Below are 13,477 nucleotides of genomic sequence, written 5' to 3'. Positions count from 1 at the left end.
TAACATTAGCCTATGTATACGTCATGAAGCTAGTTAACTGTCTCATCCCGTTTCCTTTATCACTCAACATATTTTGTACTAAGTTTAGACTCCTATCTCTTATAAAAGGGGAGTCGTTAACACTCTGTAAATGGGGTTCCAACTATTCTCCACAAGATCAATAATATCTCTCTCTCTTCCTTCTCTCTAACGTACTCGCTCTTACTCGTTCGAGGCCATTCTTAGCATTTATTGCTTTCATACTTGTTCTTCATTTATTGCTTGATATTGGCCATAAAGAGCCTTCTTTAATTATATCTTAGTTGTTATCCCTCTCCCAGTTACCCCTGATAGCTCGAGCTCGAGCCGGATATCGACCCGGATATCGACCCGAGGCCCTCCATCGACCAGTCCGAAGCCCGGGCAGCAAGCCCCTCGATTTGATTACTGCTCCGTTTTAGCTTGTATCTCTTCGTTAAAACTTTATACTCCTAGCATCAACTGCTCTAACAACTAGCACAAAAATAGATCACGTATTTTTAGAGTCTCATTTACTAATTTAATTGTTGTTACCATTTTCACGGTAAACATACTGCATTGCTTTTGTCAAGCGACCTTTGGCCATAAAAAGAATTTATTTTTTTGATTTATTTTTATTGTTTTTCGAAATCAATATGGCCATGAAATTTTCGATTTTCGCTTGAAAACAAAAAAAATTCGGAAATTTAAAAAACCAAAAAAAAAACTGTTTTTAAAAATTTTCACTTCAGATCGCTAACAAAAATTCAAAAATAGCCTAAAGTTATATTCATGTCCAAACACAACTCTAATTTTCATATACTATTTTCACTTGATATTTTTTTTTACGTATTTTTTTTAAAATTTTACAATTCTTATGTCCAAACGCCTGTTAGGTCAAGAAACAATTTTACTTCAAGTATACTATTTGTTTTGTGCAAAAAGAAGAAAGATAAAAGTATTAGACATTTTCACAATGGATCCAACCCCAGAATATATCCTATTTGGTGTTGACTAATTAGATTAGGGAGAGTTATCTGTTAAAAAGAAAATTACTTGTAACCTTTTTATTTTCTGGTGGAAAGATGCAGATGAAGAAAAGTTACACGGGTTACTTTGTTTCTTATTGAGTTAGTTAACTAGGATTAAAAATTAGTATTTTAAAGAAACTTTACTTTTTTAATTTAATTTTACAAGTGAAATAATTTTTAATGTAATAATTATGTAACTTTTTAAATATTTTATACTCATCAAAATTGGTACATACACAACGTGCATATTTTAAGACTAGTAATACAAATCGAAGAAAATGCTCTTTCGTTCGAGTTGGGATGGAGAATCTAAGTTAGAATATTACACAACTAATGATGAGCGTGAAGAATCTCCAAAAATTTGTGGAGCAAGTTAGGATAGAATTGCAGACATTAAAGTTCAAGTTTTTGGAGGAAGCATATAGTATCAAACGTATGTTAAATGATGTACACACTCCAATTTCTGGGCATCTTTTTACCCCCTTACAACTTGTTTGGATGGTTATTATATATCGTTTCATAATGTATCGTTTTGTATTGAATTATACTGTACTGTATCGTTTGATGAATACAATGTTTGGATGCATTGTATCGTTTTGCCTTCGTTTTATGGTATCACGTACTAGCAATATAATGAATAAACTTGCAATATTATAAAGAAAAATTATGATACGATATATAAAAAAGGTAACATAAATGATAAAATAAAATTATTTAATAATAATGAAGGATGAGATTGAGAGAAAAAACAATCAATAAATACTATTTCTTCCACATCACCTATGTGGGGCACAATCAATATTATTTGAAGAAGAAGAATAGTCTGTTTGGCCAAGTTTCTCCAAGTTGAAAAAGTGTTTGGCCAAGCTTTTAGGAGAAGTAATTTTGGAGAAATAGAAAAAAATAACTTTTTCTCAGAAACACTTTTTTGATAAACATTTTTTAAGAAAAATATACTTACAAGTACTTTTTAAAAGCTTCGCTAAATACTAATTGCTGCGTAGAAGTGCTTTTTAAATTAATTAGTCAAATACAAGCTACTTTTCACCAAAAATACTTTTAAAATAAATTGATTTTTCAAGCTTGGCCAAACATGATATAAGGAGGTAAGAGGTGTAACTGATTTTTTGGAATAAATGCGACCAAAGTTCCTATTTTTTCTTGGATAAAGAAATGGAAAACTTGTCCACATCCCCAAAACATGAAAGGTTGAAATTCAAAAAATTCAAAATAATAGTGACTGATCAGAACCAAATTCTCACCAAACAGATCATTTCTTTCTTTAATTTTCACTTTAATTTAATTTAATAAATAAATGCTCCTACCAAAAAGTACTCCTATAATCCAAACTAAAAAAAGAAAAGCGATATACCCAATAGAGCTTCCTCTTCTAGCTCCTTCCCCCTCCTCTCCGAAACTTCAAAAAAGCTAGGGTTTTAACCCGACCCGCAAAATTCGGGTTTTGCAGATCTATATCCGGAGCTCCGTTGCCGGATCGTGCTCAACGACGGCAATGTCGTCGGTGTCCGACGACTCCCCCTCCGATTGCATATCCCAACCTTTAAATGATCTTCCGGTAATTCGTCCAGTGTCGATTCTGTAATTTAATGTTTTCTTTTCAACTACATTTCGGTATTTCTTAATGTTGCTCTGAACATAGAAAAGATCGTAACTTTATTTAGTCTTTTTGATTTCGTAACTTATATAGTGAATTACCAGCTGCATTGTTATTTCTTGGAGCTAGTTTATGTCCCAGGTAGATAATCCCACAATGAAACCAAATAGATAATAATTCGTATCAGTGGAAAACGCAGCTGGCCACAAAAAAACTTTCTTTTTATGATTGATGGTGTAGGGGCCAGCCTGCACACTTTATCAATTCACTACCTGCTAACCAACACAGGTACCGTGTAACTCCATCCACCAAAGCTTAGACTTCGGTAGATGAGAAGAAATTACCTAGTGTTTGTTGTAAGCATAATTGGGTAAATCTTACTTTTTCTACTCCTTTGTTTATTTTCTCAACAAAAAATGAATTTTGCCGGCTATGCTTAATGAAAAGAAGTACTGCCAGCTATGTTTTTGATCTGTACGAGTTACTTATTCTTTGTTTCGCTTGTTGTATAAAGTCTGATGTTTTGACTTAAGAAGTTCTTGATGAATTCAGAGTCTTTGTCAGTTCTAGTTTGGACATGTAGAAGGGCTTGTAGTATAGTTGTGAATCTTGCAGGAAAAATTGTATCTGTTTTTCTTATAGGAAAAATTATATTTTTAATACTTAATTCTTTGTTCATAGAGATAATAATGAGCGCACATCCCTAATTTAATAAATTCAATGTGCTAAACGTACAGCAATGACTGGATGGTAATTTTTCCGGTGTTTTAAAAGGCACCGACGCAAGGCGAGTTGTTTTACCTGATACGGGGCGAGGCATAAGCTTCAAGGCTCTGGGCGTAAACCTCGTGGATCTTTAATTATTAATATATTATAAATTGATATAATAAAGATAAATATTAAAAGAAGGTAAAATACATTGAAATTAATTAAATTTCTTGAAAATATGATATAAGTGAAAATGCATATAGAACTGCTTAATCTTAAAACGCTAATCATAATCAACAATTGAGTAAAAAACTAATTAGAACTGCGTCATCTAAAAAACTATTCAGACTTTGGAAAAAAAATTTAGTAGAAAATTTTAAACTAACTTGAAAGAGCAAAAAATAAAAAATAAAAGAGAAAAAGCGATGAATGAACCTACCATCAGAAGCGTCGAACCAGAGCAAGTGATGGAAGATGATGCCATTTTGCTTTGGAGTTTGCAAATTGATCATTTTTCCTTTTACCCTGTAGAAGACAAGGAGAAAGAACAAAAATTATGTCTAACAATAAAAAATCTTTTGACTTTTATGTTCATTAACGTTCTAGGATTTAATAACAAGTTGGCTCTTGTGTTTTTTGTATTAAATTAAGGACTTATTTAGTAATTTTATTTCTAATTTGAAAGTTTTTCTGTGCTTACGGCCCAACCAAAAAAGAACTCGCCAACGCCTAAGTGTACGCTCAGAACAATGGGGCTTATGCCTCGCTGTACTTTCACCCCCAAATTTCCCCGGTGTTTTTTACTACGCCCCGCCCCGGGACTTGCCCCAGAAACGCCTTGTAAAACACTTTTTATTTATTTATAAAGTAGTGTCAATTTCATTAGAATTCAGTACCAAGTAGGTAATATAAAGAATACAAAAACAAGGGACTAAAGATTTCAACTATGTCTTCATGCCATCCAAAAGATCTTGGGTGAATGGTACTTTAATTCCTGATTGCGAAACTAGTTTGAACACTTTCCTTTTTCGGGGTCTTCTTTTGGTGGTTCTCTTATTTCATTTTGATTTTCACGCAGCAAAATGCCCATGTTCCTTTTATTGTGCTTCTTTAGTGCATTTACCCCTTTCCTCAGAGTGTTGTGTACTCGAGTACAATACTAGTAGTATTGGTGTGTCTATATATCTTGTTCTCCTAGTCTTTGAGATTTTTCAGAACATTTAATTAAGACTTCTATTGCATTATTTGTTTAGTTGTGTTTAGAATTACTGCTTTTGGATCACATAGGGTTATTTTCATACCCGAGTGTCTCTCAGCTGGTGTCTTGTGCATTTGTGCTCGGGTGTTTTTGCTTATGTCGCATGTAGGAGGCTCTCGCCTATTTTGAGGAAGTGAAACCATATATTGCATGTGCATTCCAATATTTGTTAATTGTTATTTCTCTTGCCACACTTAATTCCTTTTTTCTTTTTTTCAATATACAAAATTGGAATGGTACATATCCAAATGGAGTGGAATGGTTATTGAAGATTCATATGGCGAATGGCTGGTAGTTTGGGTTGAGGCATTGTTGATGTTACTGTAAAATTGAAAGATTATCATTTAATGGGATCATAATTTCTTGACAGAATGTGCCACCTGAAGAAGCAACTGTAGAACCTGAGGAAGTATTATCAGTTATTAATTCTTTGAAGGAAAAAGTTGCTTCTGAACGTGCTGCGTATATAAAGGTGCTCTTTCTTTTTCTGTCTTTCAGTTTCTTCCGCATTCTGCCCAATAATCAGTTCTGAATTTTGATTATAGGTACTTTACTATATTTGAACTAATGAGACCCGTTCTCTTCTCTTCGTAGAAAAGGGTAGACGGAAATACACAAAAGTTGGAGAATCTGACAAAGGATCTTTACAATTTGGCAACAGAGAGAAAATCTCTTGAGATCTTTGGTGCTGACAGAACAGTTGATCTACTATCGAAAAGGCAGAAGGATGCAATTGATATGCAAAATGGCATTGATACCAATAATGGAGATGATGATAGCAATAGCTCTGAAGATGACGGATACGCCACTTCTGCAATTCTTTTAGGATCAAGTATTGCAGTCAAGAACGCCGTACGTCCCATTAAACTTCCAGAAGAGAAAAGAATACCTCCATATACTACATGGATTTTCTTGGATAGGTGCGTTAAGTTGTCTTGACAAAGTACACATCTGATGTTCAAGTTTGAATTTTGCTTCCTTAACAGCTTGTGGTTTCATGCACCCCAGCTATATTAAATTATTAATGAGGTTTCTCTAAAACTGTACATGCCTTGAGAATAGCTTTTAATCATTATTCTCATCTCCTATTAGTTTGTTAACTTTTAATCTCATACCCAGAATAGGACTTTTTATCCAATGCTTGTATTCTGTAATGAAAGCCAAGTAGAACCACCTATCCTCTTACTTATCAAAAAAAGAAAAGAAAAAGGAACTGCCTATCCTCTTAATTTATAGTCTATAGCAGCTTTTATCTTAATCTCTTGTATGATCTTAGATATAACTTGTAATATTCTTGACTTCAGGACCGTCTTCTTTATGATTATTATTCCTACAGGCTAAAGATCAGTGCAGTAGTGGATTTTAGTTGATGCCTGTGTTTCTGGATATGTGAACCTGATCTTAGTATGTCAATACTGATTAAGTGGTTATCTGTTGGATTTCGTTCCTCCCTCTTCACAGAGAACTTTGATATTGTTGTAAGTCAAAGAATTTCATTAATAAACACCAATTCGGTGTCCAAAAATATGTACAAGATGTGCGTCTGTCTGGGTGATGCACTTTCTTCCACCAAGCTTGATCAACTACCAATGGTATTTTCTCTTTACACCAAAAATACAAGTGAAGTAAAAAAGTTTTTTTAATGCTTTGACATTATTCCCACTATTATGAAACAACCTCCTATCCTGTTTATTCCGCATACTCCAAAAGAGACCTATGTTGATGTATCCTTGTTTTACATAGTAGTTTGTACAGTCTCTTTATTCTTAGAAGGCAGAATGGAGAAATTGATGCATGTCTTTTTGTGGGTTATTTGCATTGGTTTTCAGCGATAGGGCTGTCTCAAATTTTTTTACCTCTTTTCCTTATTGCCTTTTTTTTTTTCTGTCCAAAGCCAGGAAATAACTGGGACTCTAAATGTTAAAATTTCCATTAACAATGCCACTTCACCATTTTGATAGTTGTAGGTGTCAAAGTGTTCATTGTAGCTATTGCCAGTTACTTCTCTTCCTGATATTTTAATTTTTCTGGTCCTACATTGCGTTTTGCAGAAATCAGAGAATGACTGAGGATCAATCTGTGGTTGGTCGTAGAAGAATTTATTATGACCAGAATGGTGGAGAAACTTTAATTTGTAGTGATAGTGATGAAGAAGTACTTGAAGAAGAAGAAGAAAAGAAGGTGTTTGCAGAGTCCGAAGATTATATGCTGCGGTTGGTAAAATTAAGCTACCTGAAGTCAATTGTGCCCTTTAGTAATTTCTTTTTCTTTCTGGTAGATGGAGAATCTTCTTCAGAGAAAACGTTTTCCACATGGAACAATGGCATCATGTTTCTCTGAAGGATTAAGTATTCTTTAGCTAGGGGATTAGAACTAGATAGTTCCATCAATATTTCCTCCACTTTGGGTCAGTAATATTCCCATAGGAAAGATTTACCTGTTACGTATGTCATAGCTATTTTTTTTCTTTCTCCGCTGTGAATATTATACCTTGAGAACTAATATTCCCTTACCCAAAAAAAAAAGACATACTTTCCAGTCGTGTAGAGAAAGTTCAGACATTGGGCCTATGGCGCTTGCTAATTACTTTGAAGACAAGATCATCACAATCTGACTGTAGTTAATCTTGAAGTGGCTTCCACCTTTTTAATCTCATGCTATCATGACAGTTGTATTAATTACTGTTAATGATGCCAAGTATGGGTGTCCGTATTCTCTTAATTTATAAAGGCTGTGCATAATTTCTAAGCTTGTATTCTGTCTAAATCTACTGCAATTGTTTGATAATTCTTCCCAGACTTAAGCTAAGTCTTGTTTTTATGTATCCCTGAATGTAGAACTTGATCTAGATTTTTATGTCACGAATACGATGGTCAAGATAATGTATCTTTGTCTGCTTATTCGCAGAATGACGATCAAAGAAGTTGGCTTGTCCGACAGTGTGTTGGAATTGCTAGGACAGTGCTTGTCTAGAAAACCTAGTGAAGTGAAGGTACACACTTGGTTTTGATATTTGTTACACTTTGTCATTAAGCATCCATTATCTAATAAAACTGGTCATAGTGCGAACTCTGGTCCAGCTGTTTCCCATTTCTTGGTTTTTGCTGGCTTTACAGAGATAAAACACCATCAAACATTTATACAGGCGAGATATGAAGATCTTGTTAAGAAAGATAATGCAGGCTCTTCAAAGAATGAGTACACGGAAAGTTCTTTAGATTTATATCTTGCCAAAGATCTTGATGCCGCTCTGGATTCTTTTGATAATCTATTTTGTCGTCGATGTCTTGTAAGTATATCTTTGGTTATTCCTCTTACTTTTTGTTTACCAAACTACCACATAATATGTTATATCGAATCTTCTCTTCTCGTTGTTTTTTTTGGTTTCGTACTTCTTCCTACTTATAAAATGTTTTCCTTCTCATTTTGCCCACACTGGCAGGTCTTTGATTGTAGATTACATGGATGTTCACAGGATCTTATTTTTCCTGTACGTTATTGGTCTTCCGACAGATGTTTCATTACCTTGGAACTGTATGTACTCGAAATGGGATGCTTATGATGTCTTTTTACATTAATTAGGCTGAAAAACAACTACCATGGTACTGCTCTAATGCAGATATGGAGCCCTGTGGTCCAAATTGCTACAATCTGGTATCTTTCCTCTCTAAAATTGTACAATTTTTAGACATTTGAGGATTAATTTGGCTTCCTGCTTTTTTTTCTTATGTCTAAAAAATCTAGCAGTACAAATTAGGTATGCTGGTTTTTGTATCGCTTTTTTGGTCGTACTACCTCCAAATCTTATTTGCTTTTTTATGCACTTCAGGCTATAAAGTTCGAAAGTAATGCTACTACAATGATCTGTCCTCAGAGCGCTACTCATGGCAAAAAATCTGTCCTGCCATCTGACGTTGCTAATAATACTCAGATGCCAAGTAGGAAGCATGTGTCGAGAAGATCAAAGTCTTCACAAGGTGAAGGTGCTCCATCAAATGCGAAAAACACCTCGGAGAGCAGTGATTCAGAGATTAGACCCATAAATAATGTCACTCCTAATGAGCACTCTTCATCTCCATTGAAAAGCAAATCTGCCAGTAAAGATGGGAGCAACAAAAGGAACAGCAAGCGAATAGCTGAACATGTTCTAGTTGCCATTAAGAAAAGGCAGAAGAAAATGACAGCTTTAGAATCCGACTCTGTTGCAAGTGGAAGTCTAGGTTCCAAAGATTTGAATCTTCATTGTATTTCACAGAAGGAAAATGAAGATGTGAGTCCATCTTCACAAAAAACACAATGTAATAGTGCTAAAAGGTCCAGGAGGAAAAACTCTCCAGTTTTGGACAGTAAAAGTTCTTTGCAAGGAGAGGCTTTTGGTTGCCAATTGCTGGAAGCTACCAGTGACAAACCTGTGACAAATTATGATGACTCGTCGAGGAAAAATGAATATGTGGGTGAGAGTAACTGCAAACAAGAAATAGATAGTGCTAAATCTTGGAGACCCATTGAAAAGGCTCTCTTTGAAAAGGGTCTAGAAATGTTTGGTAGAAACAGGTTGGTAAACTCCAAAACTATGCTTTGCTATATCTCTGGTCTTGCTTATTTTGCTTCCATATGCGTGGGTCGTGGGTCATCTTTATAAGTTTTGTCGTTTTGTATTATAAGATGTGAAATTATCACTCACATTGCCTGCCTTCTGACTAAAAAAGAAAATGATGTTCAGCATATTAGTTAGATGCCTTGTGCTAGCTTTCGAAAAGCAAGCACACAAGTTGGCCTAGATACCACCGTTGTCCAAACAAGGGGAAAAAAGAAAAGCTGGCTTGGATAGCTTTCTTTGATGCTGTGGATTCGGATCCCGTTTTACAGTGCCTCCTAATTAATGAAAATGTAAGGTTTATTTATTTATTGTTACCCATTGGCCATCATACAAGTTCACCTGTCCAACTTGGTCTGTTATCAACTCACAACCTTGATCATTTGGTTGCCACCGAGTCTACTGTGTACCAAGATATCTGACTGCTCAAAGTTCACATAAAGCAAGCTTCTAGTCACTAATTTGCAATCCTTAAATGAGAGATAATGTAAATTTATCCTGGGGTCATTTGTTGTTTGTACAGCAAGAGAAGTATCATATCTACCCATAAGGCAGTGATTTTCTTCACTCTCAGAAATTAGAAACTTAGGGTATGGCGATTTGTCCAAACTTTATGAGATGAACTGAGTCAGCCTATTTGTACTAAGCGAACCGCCAGTTGAGTTGTTTAAACATTGAATATGAAAACCTACAGACGAACTCCTTTATGTTTCATTGGTTGTGAAGATTAAATTTTTTTTCCTTTGGGTGATAAATTTGAGTGCCTTTCTTATTTGTATCATTACACCTTTGATTTTAACCTGGATTATCAACTTTATTTGTTATACAGCTGTTTGATAGCTCGAAATCTCATGAATGGTTTGAAGACATGCTGGGAGGTTTTCCAGTATATGAACAATTCCGGGAATAAGCTATTCTCAGGAGCATGTGATGGGATGAATGGCGGTCTTGAAGGTGGTTCCAACGATGGTCAGGAAATCATGGTCAGTGTTTACTTTTCTCAAAATTGTTCTGCTTAGGTAAGGGAAGTTGAATCATAGCCCGCTTAGGTAAATCCTGTTGTGATAATAAATTCATAATATATTTTAGGGTAATGAACCTCGAAGAAGATCCAAATTTTTACGTAGAAGAGGCAGAGTTCGCCGTTTAAAATACACATGGAAATCTGCTGGATATCATGCAATTAGGAAACGGATTTCTGAGAGGAAGGATCAACCCTGTCGGCAGTTTAATCCATGTGGCTGTCAAGGCCCTTGTGGAAAAGAGTGTCCCTGCATTGTAAATGGGACCTGCTGCGAAAAATACTGTGGGTAAGTCAGCATTGTTCTCTTGAAATTGCTATGAGATTTTCTTATACACTTTATGTAAGTCAGCATTGTTCTCTTGAAATTGCCATGAGTAACTATGAGATTTTCTCATTGAACATTTGCTTCTTATTAAAAAAGAAATTGCTATGAGAACCGTGAAGCAGACACTGGGGTACCACTTTTGAAATTCACAACCTCAGACTTTGTATCTTTTGCCATACATCTCTTTGTTATTACAGATTTAATGCTTTGATTAGCTAATGTTCCTCGAGTGCTTTGCTATTTTTATTCCTAGATGCCCAAAGAGTTGCAAAAATAGGTTTCGTGGTTGTCATTGTGCCAAAAGTCAATGTAGAAGCCGTCAATGCCCTTGCTTTGCTGCAGGCAGGGAATGTGATCCTGATGTTTGTCGAAATTGTTGGATCAGGTGCGTTCTATCAGCCATGCTGTTATTTTCTGTTGCTTTCTAGTTCCTTTAAGCTGTTAATTTGGATTAGCAATACCATAGCAGAAACTGTTTCTAGTGCCCACGGACATTTTTATTAGTTTTTTTCCTTCGTTGGATCGCCCATCTTCTGTATACCTGCCTTGGGTTAGTACTTGCTAATCATCTTGATCCTTTCTAGCGGAAAGTGGTAGTGGAGTTCCTTTTTGTCCCAAATCTCACCATTTTTTTCCAAAGCCTTGATTCTACTTTTTCGGGTTGTGGGTATGCCAATTGAAGGACTAAACCTTTTTGCATTAGCAATTATTACAAACTTAGCAGTAACTATTTTTAACTGCCAAGCTAAACAGTTCATATAATGCTTGTCTTGTGCGGACTTTAACAATAGTCTTATCTTTCAAAATGAACAAAACTTGTATGTTTTAGCACTCATCTCTTTTCGCAAATAATTTGCGTGCATGTTATTTGGCTTTCCCAGTTGTGGTGATGGTACTCTTGGGGTTCCTCCGCAAAGAGGTGATAGTCATGAATGCAGGAATATGAAGCTACTTCTCAAACAGCAACAAAAGGTACTTATATTTGTTATTTCTTCTTGAATCTGGTGAAATTTTACCACATAGACAAGTAATTATTACTGGGTCTTCCTTTTTCTCCGTAAAGAGGGTATCAATTTTTGAATTGAAGTTTCTTATCCAATGGGTATACATTCTTTTACTGGGTTCTATTACTGTCCTCTGTCCTCTATCTGGAAAAGATTTTTCTTTTGAAAATTTGTGTGCTCTTGAATTAGATGACTTCTTTTTTAATCTTTTATGTTCAACTTCTTCCCTGGCTAGATTGTTGAGTCAATTCTTAAGAATGTTTCTGGCTTGGTCCTAATTGACAAGGAGGCCCTTTCATTCGTTCTCTAGTACCTTGCTGTGACGGTCCACCCTAAGTGAAAAAACTCTTGCGGTATTCATTTTGAGGTGGAGAATTATATTGCTCTATTGCACATTTATAGTTTTATGTATCATTTGAGCTTTTGCTGTAATTAGTCATCATAAGGAAGCTGCTGCTTTCCTTCTCCTTCCCACCTTCTCCGTGGTGTTCTAAGTTAAGAATGAAAGTTGCCAAATCTCAGCTCTAGGCTGATTGTGATGACTTATATTCATCTACAGGTTCTTCTTGGTAGATCTGATGTTTCTGGCTGGGGAGCTTTCTTGAAGGTAAGATCTGACAACATGATGGGTTTACATAAAGTAGAAACATGTTTCTTGGGGCCTCATCTTTAAGCATTACTTTCAGAATACTGTTGGAAAGCATGAATACCTTGGGGAGTACACAGGTGAATTAATTTCACACCGTGAAGCTGACAAGCGCGGAAAGATTTATGATCGTGAAAATTCTTCATTTCTATTCAATCTAAATGATCAGGCATGAGACACCACCCTCTATACTCGGCTATTTGTATTTTATTCCCTAGAATTAATGGTCTCAGCCCCAACTCATACGAACAACTTATCTTTTTCCTGGTGCAGTTTGTGCTTGATGCTCATCGGAAGGGCGATAAACTAAAATTTGCAAATCATTCTCCTGTTCCAAATTGCTATGCTAAGGTAGTTAAATTTATATAAAAACTTCGAGGCCATGGTAGAATTCCTGTTTCTGCGTTGCTGACTCAACTCTTCGATAGGTCATGATGGTGGCTGGAGATCACAGAGTTGGTATCTTTGCCAATGAAAGAATTTGCGCTGGAGAAGAACTCTTTTATGATTATCGTTATGAGCCAGACAGTGCACCCGCGTGGGCGAGGAAGCCTGAGGCATCTGGTACTAGGAAAGAGGATGCTGCTCCTTCCAGTGGTCGTGCGAGGAAACATACATAATTGAGCGTCTATTTAACTGATTTTTGATCCGTTAATATCATTCTTCTTTCCATAGATCCTCGCTGATGACCATGAGATGGAACTTCTAATCAATTTATTGCTGGAGAAGCCATTGCAATCTCCATGGTAACTGATCATAGACTTTTTTGTTTCTGGACTAGGCCCTTCTCAGCTTTGAGTGTATTCAAGCGGGAAAATTGTTAGTCTTAGTAGTTTCAAAGTACATTGTTTCTCATGTAACAGAACATGCAACATTTGTTCAATTATTTGCCCAAATCTTATTGGAATCTCGTAAAGATAGGTGTTCCATGAGATTTGTTGATATTCCACTCGCTGCCGAAGTAATTTTTCTTTTATTACAGAAAACTTGGGTGCAGCAGATTCAAGTACAAGTGGAACTCGTGATAATCAATATTGCCTACTTTCACATCTTATGTCTCAACGGCTCACTTTTGAAGATTGACGTTCTTACATAGCAACCTAACTGCCCTCCACCTTCTCTTTCATAATTTCACCCCCGACTAAAAAATTGGATTGAAAAGTAGGAAAAGAATATCTTTTGCTTTGGATAAAGAAAAAAAAAACATTTGGTTGACTTTGAAAGGAGTGGTTTTACTAAAATACTTGGAATAGGTGAGGTAGAAAGTTGAGC

At 35.7% G+C, this 13,477-nt stretch overlaps 1 protein-coding gene across 2 annotated transcripts; it reads left to right on the top strand.

The window, feature by feature from the left end:
- The first annotated feature begins 2,371 nt into the window (after positions 1-2,371).
- On the top strand, positions 2,372-13,147 carry LOC104236314 (histone-lysine N-methyltransferase CLF-like). 2 transcript variants are annotated; one of them, XM_009790212.2, is made up of 17 exons: positions 2,372-2,604; positions 4,980-5,081; positions 5,204-5,529; positions 6,661-6,822; positions 7,517-7,601; positions 7,755-7,898; positions 8,052-8,099; positions 8,192-8,263; positions 8,439-9,163; positions 10,036-10,189; positions 10,296-10,516; positions 10,809-10,940; positions 11,437-11,527; positions 12,119-12,166; positions 12,246-12,374; positions 12,479-12,556; positions 12,634-13,147. In XM_009790212.2, exons 1-17 carry the CDS (start codon positions 2,542-2,544, stop codon positions 12,823-12,825), a joined length of 2,772 nt encoding a protein of 923 aa, XP_009788514.1. In that variant the 5' UTR covers positions 2,372-2,541; the 3' UTR covers positions 12,826-13,147. The 2 variants fall into 2 exon arrangements, with proteins under 2 accessions (XP_009788514.1, XP_009788515.1); XM_009790213.2 differs by lacking the exon at positions 2,372-2,604 and adding an exon at positions 2,619-4,900.
- Positions 13,148-13,477: the final 330 nt, after the last annotated feature.

This window comes from Nicotiana sylvestris, chromosome 9 (assembly GCF_000393655.2).
Source record: "Nicotiana sylvestris chromosome 9, ASM39365v2, whole genome shotgun sequence".
In the NCBI taxonomy this organism is placed as follows: Eukaryota; Viridiplantae; Streptophyta; class Magnoliopsida; order Solanales; family Solanaceae; genus Nicotiana; species Nicotiana sylvestris.
This window is presented reverse-complemented; position numbering and strand designations above follow the sequence as displayed.